Consider the following 21,107-nt stretch of genomic DNA (forward strand, 5'->3'; position numbering starts at 1 on the left):
AAGGAAAGAGCCAGAGCCTCCTTTGCCCAGTTCCCTGGATCCCATGGGAGAAATACAAAGAAAGTACCTTTAAGACCAATGAGTGCTAACACTTTAAGCATGGTTTAAGTTTTAAAAAATATACATATTTGTGTTTGCCTGTTCTTTATAAAATTTATAACTCTGCTACCTGTCAAGTATTTCAGTGTAAGATGGTTGAACATATGAAGCTGCCTTATACTGAATCAGACCCTTGGTCCATCAAAGTCAGTATTGTCTTCTCAGACTGGCAGCAGCTCTCCAGGGTCTCAAGCTGCGGTTTTTCACACCTATTTGCCTGGACCCTTTTTTGGAGATGCCGGGGATTGAACCTGGGACCTGGCTCTGGTTTTCCTCCATTATTTAGGGGAGGGACGGTGGCTCAGTGGTAGAGCATCTGCTTGGGAAGCAGAAGGTCCCAGGTTCAATCCCCGGCATCTCCAAAAAAGGATCCAGGCAAATAGGTGTGAAAAACCTCAGCTTGAGACCCTGGAGAGCCGCTGCCAGTCTGGGAAGACAATACTGACTTTGATGGACCAAGGGTCTGATTCAGTATACGGCAGCTTCATATGTTCATTTACAACCCATCCTCCACTCCGCCCGGCCATCTGGCTAAGAATGTTTATGTTACTGTGAATGCCCTGCTGTGTCTAAAGCTATACTCCCCAACATTCACATGCCTGTTATCAACTCATGGGTTAGTGATAGAATGCTTTTGTAGAAGAAAGGAAAATTACTGCTGTACCCTTTGAACCTTAGATTTGAATAAAGCACTTTTTTGTAACGGTTTATGATACCCTATATAGCATCACATAACCTCGGGTATCTCAGTCTTTCCAAGGACCATGTTCCTGGGGCACCTTCGAGGTCTTAAATAAACTAGTCTCTCTGAAACAAAACAAAAGACTTCATTATTGAGAATATCGGGGCTTGACACTACCTAATCTTAAATAGGTCCACACATGGCTCGGCCCAAGCTGACATGGTCTGGCCCAACAAGGTCTCATTTATGTCAGATCCAGCCCACACGAGTTCAACCCCCCCCGGCCTAGGGCCTTAACAAGAAACACGAGCTATAAATAAAGCAAAAAACATATATCCATAAAATAAAACAGGAAGGAGGCCACCCATCTGCCTATTCCTCCCCTTCATCGACACCTCTCTGCACAACAGAGTGCTTAATAAGCAGACACACAAAATGCCTTACCTTGAAAGACGGCTTTATTTGACAAACCCAATGCTGGAACAGTAGCACCTTCAGCAAGATCAATCATTTGCTAAAAAGCAAAAATAAAAATAACCTGCATAAACAGTTGGGTCCTCAGTCTCGTTTGCAAATAAGGTGTCCTGTCTCATGAGCTTTGAAAAATTGGTGTGGTCTTCAGCCTTATTGCCAGTGAATCAGAAATCTTAAAATGGCAACATGTATTACAAAATATCTCATTTACTAGAAAAATCCAAATGATTTGTGCCTCTTTCAGTCCCTGTATTTCTTCTCTCAAAATACATATTCAACATTTTGGGTCCTAAAGATACCATCTCCCTCCCTATTTCCACAAGCAACTGATCTACAACCACCATGGTTTTATATTACAGACAGAGCATCTTGAGGGCTCAAGGTTAGTTGGTAACATTTTCTTTTCACAAAAAAGAAATTGCAACAGCACTCCAAGAATCAGGTACACCTCAAATGAGGATTCTCACATGGGGCTTCAATTTTTTTCTTAAGAAAAAGTAAACAAACACTTACACCAAAATACATCTTCTCCAGAGAGACACCAGAAATGCTGCTGAAGTTTTCCACAAAATTTCTAGGCGCAGTAAACACTCGAAGGACTTTCTCATCTGCTCCAGATACAAACTGAAATCGCCCAATCATGGCTAAACACTGCATGTCATACCCGTGAATCTGAGGCCTTGCCACCTCATGCCATGTTACCTACAGGAATAGTTCACAACATTCGTTGGCAACTAGTTCAGAGGGCTGTTTGCATCATTCATATATGCTACCCCTCTTTTGTTCTATAGTCACTGGGTGCTGGGATTAGAGCGTCAGATCAAACAGGCCCAGGTTTAAACTCCCACTCAGCCATGGAATTCCCTGGATGGTCTTGAACCATTATGTATGGATACATCTAACCTTCTTCACAGGGATTTGGTAAGAAGGGAGGGCATCCATGCACACTACCCCAAACATCTTCAATAAAAGACGGCATAAAAGTTCAGTAGATAGAAAATGCATCCAGGAATTTTAGCTTCATTGAGTTAGGCTCTACTCCAGTTTTGCCAGGATCTTACAAGCACACAGACTATTTATTCAAGAAGAGAATGAATTCCAACAAGGAGCCAACAAATTGATTCCCATTCCAACAAAGAACCAAAATTCATTAGCCCTACCAGGGATTCTCTCCAATGAGCAGAATCCACTCTAAAGCCACCTACTGCTCAATGCTAACTAAGGTCCAACTTTAGATCTCTTTTGAGCAGGAAGCAGAATAAAGCAGCCGAATGCTACAGGAGCAATGATGCACTTAAATGTAGCTGGAAGTCAACAAACAACAGGCCTTTATTTTGAAATAACTCTTTTCTGCACAATGCTTACTCCTAAGCAATACTGGGACAATATTATAGCAAACTACAGATCAAAAGACAACACAAACATTTTAGGACATCTGAGATGTGAAACACTGCTCAAGCTTCACATTTTGCTGGAAAATACCTGATCTATTGCTACACGCTATTTACCAAGTTTTCAAAAAAAAAATTACCTCCAGTTGATTCCCTCTTTTCCATGGAGCAAAGATTCTTGTTGTTTGATCGGAACCAACAGTAATGATAAATTCTCCCTCTGGGTCCCAGTTCACATCTTGTACGCTATTGAAATGCCCTGTAATCACCACTCCTGGTGTCCACTCTCGCTATTAAAACAAGAGAATCCACATTCTGAGCTGTTAACAGACATCCAGCGAGCAGAGGGAGCCCACCGCTGCAAAGGATTGATAGGGAGCCAGTTGGAGGGAGAAAATTTAAAAAGGGGAGAATTTCATTTTTTTTTACTTATTTATGACATTTCTAGTCTGCATTTCTCACAGTGAGAAATAGAGAGTCAGTACAGCCAACAACATTGGACATTCAATAGCCAATGCATTCGGATTATAGTAGTTTGAAACCAGAAAAAACTGAAGCACAGAATAAATACTAACATGACACATTAAGCGGTACAGAAATTACGTAACAGGATGTTGTGCCTTCCAAGAAGCCAGATCAGGTGGGCAGCCGTGTCGGTCTGAAGCAACAGAACACATTTGGAGTCTAGTGGCACCTTTACAACTGGCAAAGTTGAATTCTGGATAAAGCTTCCATGTGCATGTTTAAACCCAGAATAAAACTTTGTTGGTCTTAAAGATGCCACTAGACTCCAAATGTGTTCTATAACAGGATGTTGTAAGCCACTTTGGGTCTCCACAGGGGAGAAAAGTGGGGTATAAATGACATAAATAAACAAATACCCTAACTGCAAAATACATGCTTTGCATAAGATCTCAGGTTCAAACCCTGGTCTCTCAGGTAACAGGGCTGAGAAAGTGCTCTGAGGTCTTGAAAATCCACCATAGTGGACCAAGACTATATTGAGTTAGATGGAAACTGGCTGACTCAGCATAGAACCAGTTTGGTGTAATGGTTAAGTGTGCAGACTCTTATCTGAGAGAACCAGGTTTGATTCCCCACTCCTCCACTTGCAGCTGCTGGAATGATCTTGGGTCAGCCATAGCTCTTGTAGGAGTTGTCCTTAAAAGGGCAACTTCTGGGAGAGCTCTCTCAGCCCCATCAACTTCACAGGGTGTCTTTTGTGGGGAAAGAAAAGGAAACTGTGCCTGCTCTGAGACTCTGAGATTCAGAGTGGAGGGCGGGATATAAATCCAATATCTTCATAAGGCCACTTCACGTGCCCTTTTGTTCACTGCCTGTGTAGCTTGTATCCTTGGCCATCCACTGTATTAAATCTTATTTGCTAAATATTTTAAATCGTATTAAATTTTACATCTGTACTAAACGTTAGACCCTGCCGAACTGACACACTATCGGCCGGTTTCGAATTTATCCTTTTTGGGTAAACTCATTGAGAGGGCAGTGGCGTTGCAGTTGCAGAGTTTTCTGGAGGATGCTTCCGTTCTCAATCCCCATCAGTCCGGTTTCCGTCCGGGTCATGGGAGATGGTGCTGGTCGCTCTGATGGATGACCTCCAGCGGCATCTGGATCGAGGCAGCTCGGCGGTGCTGGTGTTGTTGGACCTATCGGCAGCGTTCGATACGGTCGACCACCGGCTGCTGACCTGCCGTCTCGCCGACGTGGGGATTCAGGGGTTGGCCTTACAATGGCTCTCCACGTTCCTTGATGGTCGGGGACAAAGGGTGGCAATTGGGGGTGAGCTGTCCCAGAGGCACGCACTGGATTGTGGGGTGCCTCAGGGGGCAGTTCTTTCCCCAATGTTGTTTAATATTTACATGCGCCCCCTTGCCCAGATTGCCCGGAGGCATGGGCTGGGTTGCCACCAGTACGCTGATGACACCCAGCTCTATCTACTCATGGACGGCCGGCCCAACTGTGCCCCAGAGAACCTGGACCGGGCATTACAAGCCGTGGCTAGATGGCTCAGGCTGAGTAGGCTGAAACTACATCCAGCGAAGGCAGAGGTCCTTTGCTTGGGTCGTCATGGTCTGGGAGGGGAAATTCCCCTTCCAGCCCTTGATGGTGTGCCACTGACAATGGCACACAGGGTCAGGAGCTTGGGGGTACTACTTGAGCCTGCCTTAACTATGGAGCCACTGCTAAGTCCGCTTTTTTTCACCTTAGGCGGGCGAGGCAGTTGGCTCCCTTCCTAGAGCGGGACGATCTAGCAACAGTGATCCATGCAACGGTCACCTCAAGGTTGGATTACTGTAATGCCCTCTACATGGGGCTGCCCCTGTGCCGAACCTGGAAGTTGCAGCTAGTGCAGAACGCTGCCGCTCGGCTGTTTTTAGGGCTCCCTAGATGGGAGCACATTCAGCCGGGCCTCCGGGGACTGCACTGGCTGCCAATAATATACCGAGTCCGGTACAAGGTGCTGGTTATCACCTTTAAAGCCCTATATGGGCTAGGACCTGCCTACCTTAGGGACCGTCTCTTCCCATATGTTCCCCAGAGAGTACTGCGATCAAGCTCCCAAAATCTGTTCGTAATCCCTGGGCCAAAGGAGGCCCGGTTGAAGTCAACCAGGGACAGGGCCTTCTCCATAACAGCCCCATGCTGGTGGAACCAGTTACCAGAAGAGGACAGGGCCCTGCAGGATATTGGACAATTCTGCAGGGCCTGTAAGACAGTCCTCTTCCGGCTGGCCTATAACTGACCGGCACCAAAACCATCAAAATACTGAAGGAAGTTATAGATAGCACACTGTTGGATTGATGTACTGATTTTATTGTTTTTAATGTTTTAATTATGTAAATTCCTATTGTATTTAAACTTAGAATTTCATTGTTAGAACCTCTGTGTTGTGAGCCGCCCTGAGCCCGCTTCGGTGGGGTAGGACGGGATATAAATCAAATCAAATAAAAATAAATAAATAAATCTTATTTGCTAAAAATGGAATCCAAAGGAGAAAGAATTAAGAGTCAGAAAAGTCAGTGATGCAGCTCAGAGGAGGCATTCAGAGTGGACACGGCACCAAACAAGCAAAAGGGCATTCCTTGGGGTAGGAAGACATCCATCATACCCTGTTCTGCCCCACAGTCAGAGCAATAAATAACCTTGCCTTGTTCATGGACGACTGTTTCCAAAGATGCAGCGCTCCATGAAAAGCATGAGCAAGAATCATTGTGCCGTCTGGGCTGAAGCAACAGTCAAAGAACCCCAGCGTACTTCCCCCCACTTCTCCAACTCGGACCTGATTGAAAAGTCAGAAGCAGAAGGGGTTAAGTCAGCCACAGGCCTTCTTCCACCTACTTAATAGCTGAAGGCATAAACTCTATGAAAAATAAATAAACACTAGCTATGGTTTAACACTGTATCCAGTATCTACACTTTGCACAATTGAAACACAGTCATTAAAAACAGATAACAGCAGCCATTAAAACTTACATGCATTGGAGAGAAAATCTAAGACCACCTTCCAGTATCTTTTTTTCCAAAAAGGTTCTGGTGAATATCAGGCCTCTACAAAGAAACTGCTTGCAGTGGAAAGGGAGGGTGTTCCCAAGGGGCTAATATCCATTCTTCACAAACAAGGAACTTCAGTCATGCAACTACCGCCCCGCCCCGCCCCCCCCCCCCCCCCCAAATGTGAACACAGCTCATCCAAACCCAGTATGGGCTTGCAAGCTTGATTACAATCTTTGGGTTATGGAGAAAGCATGGTTTTGCAAAACCACGGCTAATGCAGGAAGATGAAGGAATTGCTCCAGAGGGGAAAGGGTTGGGGGTGAGCCTGCACTCATAAGGTGAGCTCCTGGTTTTCAACCACATGATGCAAACCACCAGGATTATACCTGTTGCAGGTGCCAGGCAGAGCAGCAGTCACTAGTTTAAATGATTTTTTAAAGAAACTGAAGGACAGTCAACAGCTCTTAAGTTTAACAGTGACATACAACCTCTGCGTCAAGAAGCAAATGGCTCCTGAATTCCCTATGTGAATTCCCAGTAGCTCAGGGGTCCCCAACTTTTTTTTAGCCTGTGGGCACCTTTGGAGTTCTGACACAGGGTGGTGGGCCCCATCACAGTGGGAGGCTCAGACACACACACAGGAACCTCAAATGCAGGGGACAAGAAAAGTAATTTTAAAAAATGCAACAGGAAAAGAGGAGAGAGAATAGAACAAACACTGTGGTGGAAGCTTGTGCTGAAAGGATGTTATTCTGGCCAGCAGCCCTGCTGAGCAATTGCCCCACCTGGCTACACTCACTTTTGAAAAACACCTGGACAAGCTGTGGGTGGGGGCCCTGGAGCACCCACAGGTACCACCTTCAGGGCCCCTAAGTGGCAGCAGCACCTTCAAACGTCAGGGGAGCCCCAGAGCAACAGCCCAGCCCTCCTGCTCAAAGGCAAGGAAGTCCCATCTGCACAACAAAACATCTTGTGAGGTTCAGTTTTGATCCAGAGGGGACTGGGAAGGAAATGGCTCCTTCCCTGCACAGCTTCCTTAGAAAGCAGTTCTTTTTGTGCCACCCAAACATATGGCCAGATGCTGCTCTTTGTACTTACATTGTCCTGTGCAAAGACTTTTCAATGTGTACTTAACTTCCTAAAACTTCTCAGACAAACCAACGGGGGTGGGGGCAGAGAATGCAAACAACAGCATCTACCTGTTCTAGCCACACCCCAGATTCCTCATCTGGAGCCCAAAGGATCACGGTTTTGTCCATCGAAGCAGAAAGCAATCTCATTGGCTGTTCCCTCCTGCCATCTAAAGTACAAGGGGGAAAATTACCCCACTAGAAATGGTTAGACCTTTTATTACATACTAATAGTGTGAGAAAAAAGCAGGAGCATCTAAGAGAAATCTGCGAAATAATGATTATATAATACTGACAGCACTACATGGAGCAAGGGAGAAATTTCCTAGCTGCATTGTACAGCACCTTCAGGAAGAGTGAAAGAAAAAAATTATGTAAATAAAATATTTGGGACTAACTCTGTACCTAGCAAGGTAAATGCTGACACACAAAAACTTACACTCCAGTGGTTTTTGTTGGTCTTTAAGGGGCTACTGAACTCAATTTTGGATTGTGACTGGTGAATCATAGGTTTGGTCTTACTTCGAATGCACTGCACATGCCTAGCCACAACCCTCTCTTGGACAAGAGAAAGAAACTGAAACATTGGAGTTATCTTCCTACTAGGAGATAAGTAGGACATCTGACTGGCAGACAATCCCTCCTATTAGGATTTGGAGGCAAAAAGATTCTCTGACTCACACTTCCAGCTCTTATGGGGGAACCCTCGTAAATTGGCCAAAGAAACAAAGGAGAGAAAAGGGAGAGAGGGGAACAGCAGGAACCAAGTACAAGAGGTAACTCAGACCAATTCCCCACTAGCCTTGTCCTGGTCTCACGATCCCCTTCTCTGCGGGGCTTCCATCAGATTTCTCACAAGCTGCCCTGGGGCTGCAACTCACTCTGCCTCTTTTGCATGGCAAGCAGAAACCATTTTTAGAAGATCTTGCTTGCCACGCAAAAGAGGCAGAACAAGTTGCAGCCCCGAGGCACTTTCTACAAGATTGGAAGGAAGCCCCACATATGAACATAAGAAGCTGCCTTATACTGAATCAGACCTTTGGTCCATCAAAGTCAGTATTGTCTTCTCAGACTGGCAGCGGCTCTCCAGGGTCTCAAGCTGAGGTTTTTCACACCTATTTGCCTGGACCCTTTTTTGGAGATGCCAGGAATTGAACCTGGGACCTTCTGCTTCCCAAGCAGATGTTCTACCACAGAGCCACCGTCCCTCCCCTGAGCCACTGTCCCTCCCCAAGCCACCGTCCCTCCCTCCCACGGAGAAGAGGAGGTTGAGACCAGGACAAGGCTAGTGGGGAATCGGTCTCAGACACATAAGTCAATGCACTATTTTCCTTCCCGAAACAATGCAGGGTTGGATGCCTGACCTATGAGTGTTCCATTCTCTCTCAAGAGAGGGCATCCCAACTGATTGAACCAAGACAGATCCTTGGCCCATCAAGGTTGGTATTGTCCAACCTAATTGGCAATTGTGATTTGTGCATGAATTGGGCAGAGTTGTGGTTTGTTTTAAACCAGTCTGGACCTTGGTGCTTCGTGTTTGCAGTTCATTTTCCCAAACAGCCTGGTGCTGATTCAATCAATTGCTAGGCAATGTTGGGGTGGACCTTTGAAAGCCCTAGAAACACCCATGGCAGTTGTCCATAGCCTGTCCATAGCCGCCCTGAGCCACTTGTGGGAAGGGCGGGATATAAATCTTAAATAAATAAATAAATAAATAGCTTGATTGGCAGTTTCAGGAGCCAATCACAGAGTTCCCATTCTGCAGCACAAAAATTTGTCATGAGAGCTAAAGCTGAGCTTTCCTGGGAGCACCTGCTTTGGGGGGGGGGGGGGCTATAACTCAGACATTTCAAATCCAATCTGTGCCAAACCTGGAGGGTGGGTGGAGGAGAACCTGCTGAAGACTCCCAGTGAGTTTTACATCTCCCAAACCAAATGAACCAATGAAACACAAACTGGGTCAGAAATTAAACAAATTGTGAAATGAACCACCATTTCCCCTGGTTTGTGCCCATCACTATCTGGGACCTTCAGAATGTCAGCAGATGCTAAACATGGCTGAGATGTTCTGGTGCAGTGTCCCACCTGGGCAGGATACAGAACTGTCCACACAGACTTGAAAAAACATTTATCAGTTACTGACAAATGCCACACTGATTGTCCTAAAGGCTTGAATGGTGGTCAGGGAATGCCATGTTGACACTGCATGGCAGGATCTGGTCAGGAATCTAAATCTTGTAGTTGACCATAACAGGAAGACCCTTGACTCAGACACCAGCAGTGTCGCTTTTGTACCAGCCATAAAAGATCAGGCAGCTTCTCCAAGAATCCTCTAATCACTGCACACCCACACAAGACAAGAGCCCTGAAGACCCAGTTGTGCTGCCACATCCTGCAGGGATGTTGCCGAAGGTGAGTTCACCTGGTGCCAGCACACAGCAGGATCCTGCAGACAATTCTCTTCTGCACAGAAGGGTGGGACTACATGCAGTGGAGAACAGGGGGGTGGCAGGTTCTTCCCCCCACCCCATACTACATAGAGCAATGGAAGTGTGTGAGATGACACCACATCACCCTTCCTCTGTTCTTATCATCACTGGCTATCCTTATGGAGTTGACGTCTTTGGCAACAGCACAATCTTGTCTATCATGTCTAGTTCAGCACTAAGCTGAAGCTCACACGTTTCTTTTTACCTGTGAAAAATGAAGGCTGCCAATGAACAGCACAGACCCAGTTTTCATGCCCAGCTAACACAGAGTCCAACGTCACAGCAAAGGATGTGGTGAAACCTAACCGCAAAACAAAACCATAGTCTTCACAGCTATTCCGACAAGAGCCAGCCTCGTGGGCCAAGGCTCACCAGGTACTAAATAAGTCAAACAGTGATAAAATCCAAGGATGATGGTGTCCTGTTAAAGAGCTCCATGTGATACAATAATCCCATTACATTCCCTGAAAGCAATTAGATGCTCACACAAGCACAGCTTGGATCTGATCCTGCAGGATAACTGAAAGGTCAAACAAAAATAATTATAGTTAAAACTAAAGCTTCAACTTCTGAATTTTGAGATCTAATTTTTAAAAATAATTATTATTATTTCCAAAATAATCTACATTTAAAATTATATGCATTTCAGTGCAGCAGTTGTTGAAAGAATGAGCCTCCTGGCCCAAAACACAGAGATTGAGGAGAGCTGAAGAATCATAAAATCATAGAGTTGGAAGGGACCTCCAGGGTCATCTAGTCCAACCCCCTGCACAATGCAGGAAACCCACAAATACCTACCCCAAATTCACAGGATCTGCATTGCTGTCAGATGGCCATCTAGCCTCTGTTTCAAAACCTCCAAAGGAGACCCACCACCTCCTGAGGAACTGCTCTAACGGTCAGGAAGTTCTTCCTAATGTTGAGCTGGAAAGTTTTTTGATTTAATTTTAACCCACTGGTTCTGGTCATACCTTCTGGGGCCACAGAAAACAATCCCACACCATCCTCTAGATGACAACCCTTCAAGGACTTGAAGATGGTGATCATATTACCTCTCAGTTGCCTCCTCTCCAGGCTAAACAAGCCCAACTCCTTCAACCTTTCTTCGTAGGACTTTGTCACGAGCTGGGGCCAGGCCAGGCGAAGTCCAGGGGCAGTCCAAGGTCTGTAACCGGTGAGCAAGAGTGTCCAAGGTGCCAAAGCCAAATCGTCGTCCAGGTGTCGTAGGTCAGAGGTTCAGAAGCCGTAGTCAGGGGGTCCAGAAGTCAAGCCAAGGTCAGGAGGTCCAAAGTCAAAAGCCGAAGTGGATGCTAGGACGTCAGGTAGATGACTAGTTGCTTCCACAAAGCCTTCTCTCAAAGCCCACAGCTATATAGCCCTCTGCTGCCTGTTGCCCATTTGGGCTAATTGCTGACTCAGAGGGCAGCCAGGATCCTGCTGGGACTCAAGCACCCTCACTCCTAGAAGGGCCAGAATCCTTTCAAAACTCAGGGCTCAGGGAGCGTCTTGCTTGTGAGCGTGCCACCCTCCTCCGATCTCTGAGGTCCTGACGAAGGCGGTCACGCACACGAGCCACCCGAGAGGGCAAGGCAGGGGGGCTTGGATCTTCTCCAGCAGGAGGCAGGGGCACTGGTGCAGGTGGCAGGGGCACAGTTTCTTCTGCAGGCTCGGCTTCTTCTGCAGGGCCCTCAGCACCCATGACAGACTTGGTGTCCAGAACCCTCACCATCTTTGTTGCCCTCCTCTGGACCCATTCCAGCTTGTCTATATCCTTCTAAAAATGTGGTGCCCAAAACTGAACGCAATACTCCAGGTGAGGTCTTATCAGAGCAGAATAAAGCGATACCATCGCTTCACATAATCTGGACACTATACTTCTGTCAATACAGCCCAATATTGCCTTTGCCTTTTTAGCCACCGCATCACACTGTTGACTCATGTTCAACATACGGTTCACTAAGACCCCTAGATCCTTTTCGCACAAACTACTGCCAGACAAGTCTCCCCTATCCTATCACCATGCAAGAGAAGAACAAGTATGTTTGCAAGAAAAGCCAAAATAAAGCATTCAGAAAAGTCACACTTACCTTAGACCAGTTAATAATACAGTTGTAGAGCAGAGGTATATTTCATTAATGGCTTCTTCACCACAAAAGATGATCTCACACACAGGAATAGCAAACCTTACTTTTATCCCTAATGAAGACACTTCTACACACTCGAGAGGGGGAAACACAAAATACAGACTTGCCTCCATTATCTTTCATAGTGAAAACGTTATCCTTCAATCTAACAACATCATCTTCGCTAGTCTCCAGAACCGGCGGTGAAGCTGTATGAATCTTCCAGATTCTTATCAGGCAATCCTGAGCACAGCTTGCCAAGAAGAGAGTGCTGTCTTTAAAAAGACAAAAGAGCAAAAGTGGGGGGGAGGTGAACATTCCTCCCCACCTAAAACCACCACATCCTTTCTTTCCTCCTTTGTCTTTCAGAAATATGACTCTTTCAACATAATTTTTCTTTCCAGCCAATAACTGGGAGTTCAAGTTTCATCCATTTAAAAGGATGCGGACTGTACACCGGCATAGTTCAATTTAAGGTGTTTGGTTTACAAACTGCACCTGACAGCTCTTACACAGAGAGATGTAAGAAACACTCTCAAAAGGCATTACTTCTGAAAGAAACTTGCAGTTTCCTTTAATGGTAAGAGATGGTTTTTTAAAGAGCAATTTTATTTCTAATAGAGCTTTTGTTCCTGAAGCAGTAGCCGACGGGAGAGTGCGATGGAGGGAGGGAAGTGCTATGCCAGGAGCCAAAGGCAGCAGAGGGATGCTGAGGAACAATCTTGAAATGCCCACCTCTAGCAGAAACCACTCCGCAAAGGCGGCCCAGGAGAGAAATGCTGGCCGGCACCCCTGACTTGGAGAAAGGAAGAAAGAAATGCCACAGACTCGAGATGAAACCTCTCCCCTCCACAGGCACAGTCCCCACATTGCCAGGCTGTAGCTGGCCTCTCTGAACACCAAGGCAGAGCAGATCAGTTGTGTCAAAATAACTCAATGCCAGCTGCTTACAAAAAATGAAGACAGCTCTAGATTTTTGCTGTTGTTGTTTTAGGGCAAGTCACAGTGAATGCTGGTGCTTTGGTGTTGGTCTATGCTGGCCTTCACCAGATGGGAAAGGAGGCGGCCCAGAGATTAGTGAGGGCATCCCATGGCACAAGCCAAAGCCCAGTGCAAACACCAAAACCCCACAGCTAGTGATTCCAGCACAAATCATATGCTGGATTTCGGCAGCTTGAAGTCATTTAATTACAGCAACATGAGCGCACACACGTACATTAGGGAAAGACAGATCTTGGAACACGGGCAGCAGAACAGTAATCTGTTGAGGTCCCACAGCCCTGGTCACAAGTCTCAGCCTGGGCATCAAACATTCCCTCTAGAAAATGGGCTTTCTAGTCTCTCCAATGGAACTGTCACTCTCCAAGTCCGTCTTCACCAGACCAGCAAGCTCCCTGCCTGGCTGCTTATCCCACTAGAGGCTTCGGACAAGGCCGTCTATTTTGTCTTTTGACCAAGGAGGGGAAAGGCCCAAGCCTGCCCAAGGGTGTAAGATGGCAGAAGACAAGCATGGCTAGCCCTGGATGGGAAGAGCAGGGAGGCTGCAGGCCACAGCAACCCCCCTCCGCGAGGGGCTGCCACCAGTTGGCTGTGACTTCACACCAGAAGCACCGCTGGGCATCCTCCCCTCCACTGCAGTCTTCAGCAGCAGAACCTTCAGGGCGTGGAGTCAGAAATTCACACAAGTGAAGTGATCACAGAAAACAGCCCATGACAAACACCAAAGCTACGCTAGTTTCATTACCAAATTCTTCCACAGGGCTTCTTTCTGCATTCTGTCCACTGGGTAGGAGGTCCTGCTCCAGATAAAACGCAACAAGGACCAACTTTGTCTTAGATGCCTGGATGGCTCTGCTAATCTGGCTTCTTTGGCTATACTGGAATCCTTAAAATGCTTTTGTTTCACTTCATACTCACCACAAACTGCCCACTCGACCCCTCTTATCCAGTCTTCATGCCCCTGAAGTGCCAACTGTTTCTGAAACTGAAATAAATAAACATCTTCACTATGTAACACACTCATCTGAAAGTCAGTATTCTAAATTATAAGGAAGTTGAATGTAAGGGACAAAGATATACTCAGACACCCACTGCTCATGGTCAACTACGGATCCATTGATAAGAATTAATACCAAATACGTCTTTGAAAGAACACAAGCTCAAGTATTATTATCAGTATACTAAAATTCCCACAAAAACTGAGACGAAAGACACTGGAAAAATAGGAATCATTATTTCTTACAATGATCTTACAAGCTGCTCAGAGCTTTTGGAGTGGAATCATGCATCACCACCATAAATCGCTAGGTTCAATGGGCTTAAAAATTCTGTTTGGGATTGCACTGTTAATTTTTGGAACCAGGATTCAGCTCACTCAACCCCTGCTGATCCCGCTGTCTTCTCTTTGAAACATGGAAGGACGCAGAAGGGACAAAGCTGTCTGTGATCACACGTTACAGGAAACAATAGTCAGGACTAACTGTGGTCAATAAATCAACTTCAGATCCTTGCTCCAGATCCAAGCTAGATGGATTGTCATGAACCACTGTTAGCGGCATGGCCTGCAGATAACCACCCTAAACACAGTTAATTTTAACCAGATTTCATGCAATGTATGAACTGTTCTAGTGTTGTGCAACTGGCAACTGTTTCATTTCACGCTGGGAAGGAATCAGGATCTCTCCATTTTTTTTGGCAATCAAGTGACACCACAACCCTCTTGCTCTTTTCACAACTTGCTCTTTCCAAGGCAAGAGATGAACAGAGCTGATTAGCCATCACTCACTTCTGTTTAGCAGCCCTGGACCTCCTTGGGAGATCTAATCAGGGCTGAGATCAGGCTAGCCTAGGATACCCAGCTCAGGGCCACTCATGCTTGCTGCAACAATTGCCATTTTGATGCTGACTAGATGTGCCCCAGGGCAAAATCCCACTAAGGGCACCCTGCAGAGCACAAAGGGAAGCCCCAGCTGTGGGGCTCTTCCTCCTGTGAACAAGAGAGTCATTTAAATGCTGCAGCATAGAATATCCTCCTAGTTAGTCACTGAGCTACAGAAAACTTTCCCAGGGGCTGAGCAAACACAGTGACAACAAAACTGAATGAGGAAATACAGTCCACAGAAGACCAAACCAGAGAATCATACCTGCCCATCCTGCTGGGTGTACAAATGAATTCTGCAGTCATCTCCACCACAAGCCAGTATTGGCACTGAAACAAAACAGTTGTCTATGTCAGAGGTTTGGTTTAGATGCAGTATGGAACAACACTTTATTGGCATTGTAATGATTTGAATTTATATATGTGTGTTCCTTTAACTGTTGGTTAAGCTGTGGTAGAGAAAGGGGGGGAGGGAGAATGAGTGAGGTGATTGGTTGGTGAGTGAGTGTAGGCAGAGCTAAGAGGTAGGTGCGGGGGGGGGGGAGAGAGAGAGGGGAGGTCAACACTGAACTCTCAGCAGAGTGACAGCAGTTAACACTCAGTAGTGGTCAGTCGTCAGTCTGCAGAGTCTGAGAAGCAGTCTTCTGATTAGAATCCTATACGAGTGCTGTGGAAGGTATTCAGATTCTAGAGAAGAAAAGTAGCATACTTTAGAGGACTTATTAGGGGCTAGACAGAGAGCCAAACCTAATATTGTCAGAGTATTATAAGAGTGTGAGAGAAAGAAGCTGTCAGAAAGCTGAATTAGGAAGGGAAAGGAGGAGTTGAGAGTGAGGAGTGCGTGAAGTGAAAGACACCTCAGTCAGAAGCTATTATTGTTCACTTAAGAATTAAGCAATAAACCTCTTGATACCAGTACGCTTATTGTACAAATAACATTTTATTTTGTTTTATATTAATCTGGAATCCTATGAGTTTAAAACATAACTGTCTCATCCTCAGGTTCACATCATCCAACAAAGAGGCACAATTCAGTGGGGAACATTAAATAAAGTGTTTGGGATTCAATTCCTGGCGGCAGCGGCATCACACACTTCAAGAGGGAAGTTGTGACAGTCATTATGGCTAGTTTGTGGAACCAGAATCTGGCTTGCTATAGATGGACCACTCATCCTGGGTTTGCTTGGACATGTGCTGTTGGAACAAACCAGCCTTGTTTATTTAAAACATTGCTATGTTGCCTCTGCAGGAACCAGCCCAAGGCAGATTACAAAATAAAAAAAATACGTTGAAAGATACGTTGAAAATCCAGCATTAAGAACACAGCCCAGCAAAACAGACAAAACATAGCCCATAAAAACTGGCCACTGACACCTTCAAATAAGTTTCCAAACTAAAATAATGGTAACCAATCAACCCCTTAATTAAAAGCACCGTGGGAAAGAAACATCTTGGCCTGGGGCCTATAAGGAAGCAGTGCAGGCAGCAGGCAAAGCACAAAGGGAGGGCATTCCACAAGTGAGGGGCCCACCTGAACAGGCCCTGCCTCTGGTTGTCACCTGCCTCACCTCAAAAGGCAGGGGCACAGAGAGCAGGGCTGGTGAGGCAGCCCTTAAGCAGTGGACTGGACAACATGGGGTCAGGCAGTCCTTCAAGTCCCCTGGCCCCAAGCCATGTAGGGCTCTGGAAGTAAGAACCATGACTTGGAAATGTGCCTAGAAGCAACTGGGCTGCCAGTGCAGATCTTTTGGCACAGACGTGATACCACCCCTGCATCCAACTCTGAGAATATCCTGGGTGTTGCATTTTGGATGAGCTGAACTTGCTGGGTACTTTTCTAACACACCCCGTGTAAAGCATATCATGGTAATCTAGCTGGAATGTTAGATGACACCCAGCTCTATCTGTTGTTGGGTGACTGGTCAGCCATTGTCCCACAAATCCGGCTTAGGGGCTGGAGGCCATGGTGGGATGGCTAAGAAAGAGCAGGTTGAAGCGGAATCCGCTGAAGGTGGAGGTTCTGTGGCTGGTCTGGATTCTAGAGAAGTGCAGGCTCCCACCTCTTGACTGAGCACCACTGACACTGGCAGTGTGACCTGGATACCTCCCTTCCAGTGGAGGCCCAGCAGATCAATGCACATTGCCAAACGGACGTTTTTCCACCTTTGCCAAGCTTGGCAACTGGCTCCCCTCCAGTCTCACCCTGTCCATGCAATAGTCACCTCCAGATGAAACTACTGTAACATGCTGTATGCTGACCTATTCTTGAGACTGACCCAGAAACTCCAGCGGGTCCATTCGGGGAGGGACGGTGGCTCATATGTTCATATGTATGAATTCAGTGGTGTGGGTCCAGGCAGAAATGCCACAGATGGCACATATTCAACCAATGCTGTGCCACTATGCTGGCTCCTGGTTGAGTGCCAAGTCAAATTCAAGGGTTTGGTTTTGGCCTTTAAGACCTTGAGAAAGTGTCAGTGGCGCTCAGTCAAGAGGTGGGAGCCTGCACTCCAGCCCCAGTCTGTGGGACCATCTCCTTTGGTATGTCCCTGGAAGACCACTGCACTTCATTGATAACAACTTGCTGGTGATCCCTAGCCCTAGGGAAGCCCAGACATCCTTGACCAACGGCAGGACTTTTTTGGTCCTGGCCCCAAGCGGATGACATCAGGCCCCGGCAGGACCTTATGTGATTCCACAGGGCCTGTAAGGGTTTGCATCGTGGCTGGCCTCCTTGCCTTGTGCTCTGCCCCCCAACTGGTCCAATTCCTCTACTCACATCCATGTGTCAAGCATTGTATATTCATTTTCTGTTTTAGTATGTAGATTATAGAATTGTTACTAACCCTGAATTAAACTAAGGCACATCAAAGTAGCAACCCCACCTTTCTTCTTTCGCTTCTACTAACAAATGCAGGAATGTCCTCTTTGAAGATAAGACCTCCTGGGATTTGTTTTTAGGCTCAGCCAGGCCTGAACCCAGGATGTGCTAGCCGCAAGATAGATAAGGAACCTAGCGTGTGAATTTCACACGTGAATGTAGAATTCTTTATAGAACCTTTAATGTGCCATCTTAAAGCCTGTATTCTACTGTTACAAAGTATCAGTTCCAATTTCTCCCAGCTTGGATGAGACTCATGGATTATCAATAAACCAAACTTTGTTTCAAGATTCAAGGACTGGTTATTTTGAGATCTCATGCTTGACATTTTGGAACTGATCCTTTATTAAGAGTTCAGCTGACCTGGCAACTTTCAAGCCGAATGGCTGAAAGAGCACCAGATAACAGAGAACCTACTGATCCATTCGAAGGAGTAGAGTCCCAGCACATTGTTGGGACTCAGAGAGTTAGGGGGGGGCGTGGGTCCCCTCTGCATGTACAACAATTGTTCATCACCCCTCAGAAGTGGGAACCGCGCACCTCCACAGCACTGATGGATGAAGCAACAGCACGCCATGAAATCATCCTGTCGAGATCGGCACAAGGAGGCAAGGGCAGTGGGAACCCTGGAGAAAGATGGGAAGATTGCCCCATGAGAGATGAGTACGAGCGGGCTGGACCCCAACCAGAGGACGGCCATCCAACTGGGTCTGAGTCGGAGGAGGAAGATGGGGGCAACCCAAAGGAGCCAGACATCCTGGAGATCGCGAGAGGGGAGATGACTACCATGGCGAGGGAACTACGGGACGAGATCCAAGCCAACGCCACCTTCATGGCGCAAGAGATTCAGAGGCAGATTGAGCGGCTGCTGAGGTGCGACCCAGGGAGAGCCCTGCTGGTTCCACCAGTTGCACCAGCACCAGGACCACAGGTACCGCCAAACATGCCGGCACCTCAAGCACCCTCAGTGGTGCCTGGGCAACCAGGAGGCCCCGCGCCACCGCTGGAACCCCCGGCCCCTTGAGACTATGGGAGGGGCTGAGAGCTGGACGCCACCTTTGATGGGACCCAGAAGAATAGAGTATTTTACCATTCAAGCCAATAGCTACATGCACTATTGGGGGAACACGTTCCCTGATTAATTCAGCTGATTGGCCTACCTTGGTTCGAAGTTGAAGGGGGCAGCCAGGAGGTGGTACATAAGCCTGTATGAGACGAGGGGCCCCGAGCTCGACACCGTGGCCGGGTTCCTGCAGGCACTGCTGACTCAGTATGAAGATCCCCTCCAGGAGACCCGGGCCATAACTGCCTTATGCGTTATGCAACAAGGGGGAAATCCGTGCGTGAGTATGCGGCCGACTTCAGGGCCCACTCGGCCAAAGTACGAGGTTGGATCGAGATGATGAAGATCGAAGAGTTCCAGAGAGGGCTAAACGCGAGCCTACTGGACCGAGCCCTGCAGCAAGCCCGCCCCACCACACTAGTGGGATGGGTACAGCTAGCGGGAGAGGTAGAGACAAATATGAAATGAGTGGCCCTCCAACGCCAATTGCAGCAAGGGGGAAAGGGGGGACGTGAGGCTCGGTCAGGGACTAAAGCAGATGGGAAGAAGAGTGTGGCCCGGGGGGGGGACACCTAGAAACCCCCCGGTGCACAAATGCTTCCGATGTGGTGACCCAAACCACTTAGCAGCTAATTGCCTGGAGAAACCTTGAGGCCCCCCCCCCTTACTCCAAAGCTGACTGCAGCGGGCCTAAAGAAGACTACGACTAGACCCAAGGAGTCAGTTCGAGGAAGCACCGCAAAATCGATGGTGCTAGACGAGGATACTATAATTTTGGAGGACTCAAGTGAAGAGCCCTGGGAACAGAGCCGGCGGAAAACAAGAGCGACCTGCACTGAGGGGTGCCGAGAGGCAGGTCGTGGATCTAACGGCACCATTGTGGGTGAGAGTGACTGGATCTTTATTCTTTGTACCGTTGACATTGCTGAATCAAAAGCTTAAACGCTTTATCCATGCACGAGCTCTAACTGACTCAGGGTGCACGAGGGAGATTATCACCCCGAAATTAGTGGACGCTTTGGGGCTGGTGAGGAAGCCTCTACCCCGCCCGATCCAATTCGAACAAATGGACAGGTCCGTAATGAGGGGAGAGCCTTGTGTAGAAGAGGCCCAGGGAGTACAGGTGGGAATAGAAGATCATTGGGACATAGAAAGGTTTGTGATTGCTCCGTCATCCTCCTTTGATGCAGTATTGGGAGTCAGGTGGCTAGGTAAGCACCAACTGGATATACAATGGGAAGACCAAACAATAGACTTCACCAACAGAAGGTGTAAACACCACCACCGGTTGGGGAGCTGGGGGCCTAATCCTCCCCCCAGGAATGAGAAAATGTGCGTGTTGATGGAAGAGGTCCAATCCATTCCCAGAGAGTACAGACTTGCGTAAAGTGTTCAGCGAGGAGGAGGCGAATGAGCTTACCCCGCATCGAAGCACCGACTGTGCGACTGAACTAATACCCGGCCAGGAGTTGCCTAAAGCCAAACTATACTCCATGGGGTGGGCTGAGAAGGCAGAACTAAGAAAGTTCATAGACAAGAACCTCAAGAGAGGCTTCATCCGGCCAGCCACCGCCCCGCACGCTGCGCCGGTGCTTTTCCAGAAAAAGGACGGGAGCCTTAGGCTTTGCACTGATTTTCGTGGGATAAATGGGATCTCAACGTCCAACGCGTACCCCATTCCCCTGATCAAAGATCTCCTGAGTACAGTGTCCGAAGGATCCATTTTCACAAAGCTGGACTTGAGGGACGCATACTTTAGAGTGCGGATCAAGGAGGGAGACGAATGGAAGACCGCATTTAACACTCCAATGGGACAGTTCGAGTACCTCGTGATGCCTTTTGGATTGCAGGGGGCTCTGGGAGTATTTATGAACTTCATCAATGAGGTCCTGAGAGAATACCTGTACAAGGGAGTAGTGGTGTACCTGGATGACATCATTATCTATTCGAAAGACATAGCTTCCCACATACACTTAGTGAAAAAGGTGCTTTCCACCTTGTATGAGCACAAGTTGTATGCTAAATTGTCCATATGCGAGTTCCATCAAACCAAGCTTGATTACCTGGGATTCAGAGTTTCCATGAAGGGACTCGCCATGGATCCTGCTAAGATACAGGCAGTATTAGACTGGAAACCCCTGAGGACACGTAGACAGCTACAATCCTTCCTTGGGTTTGCAAATTTTTATAGGACCTTCATTCAGGGGTTCGCCCAAGTGATGTTACTCCTGACGGACCTACTTAAGACTAAAGGGAAGGGAAAAAACCAGGGGCGAAGCTGGCATGGACACCAGCATGCCAGAAGGCGTTCGAGGAGCTTAAGTGATTATTCACAAGTGAGCCAGTATTGAGCCATTCCGATGAACTTAAGCCCTTCGTGGTTC

General features: G+C 47.2%; 1 protein-coding gene across 1 annotated transcript in view; it reads right to left on the reverse strand.

Moving 5' to 3' along the window:
* ELP2 (elongator acetyltransferase complex subunit 2) overlaps nt 1-21,107 on the reverse strand; it is a 73,200-nt gene that overhangs the window by 42,783 nt on the left and 9,310 nt on the right. Inside the window, exons 3-11 of the mRNA XM_060254519.1 lie at nt 15,045-15,109; nt 13,815-13,885; nt 12,015-12,172; nt 9,984-10,079; nt 7,359-7,459; nt 5,813-5,944; nt 2,787-2,936; nt 1,769-1,957; nt 1,226-1,295 (exon numbers count right to left, since the gene is read on the reverse strand). Coding sequence (XP_060110502.1) covers nt 1,226-1,295; nt 1,769-1,957; nt 2,787-2,936; nt 5,813-5,944; nt 7,359-7,459; nt 9,984-10,079; nt 12,015-12,172; nt 13,815-13,885; nt 15,045-15,109 — 1,032 coding nt within the window. The remainder of the gene's footprint in view (nt 1-1,225; nt 1,296-1,768; nt 1,958-2,786; nt 2,937-5,812; nt 5,945-7,358; nt 7,460-9,983; nt 10,080-12,014; nt 12,173-13,814; nt 13,886-15,044; nt 15,110-21,107) is intronic.

This window comes from Heteronotia binoei, chromosome 14 (genome assembly GCF_032191835.1).
Source record: "Heteronotia binoei isolate CCM8104 ecotype False Entrance Well chromosome 14, APGP_CSIRO_Hbin_v1, whole genome shotgun sequence".
Classification (NCBI taxonomy): Eukaryota; Metazoa; Chordata; class Lepidosauria; order Squamata; family Gekkonidae; genus Heteronotia; species Heteronotia binoei.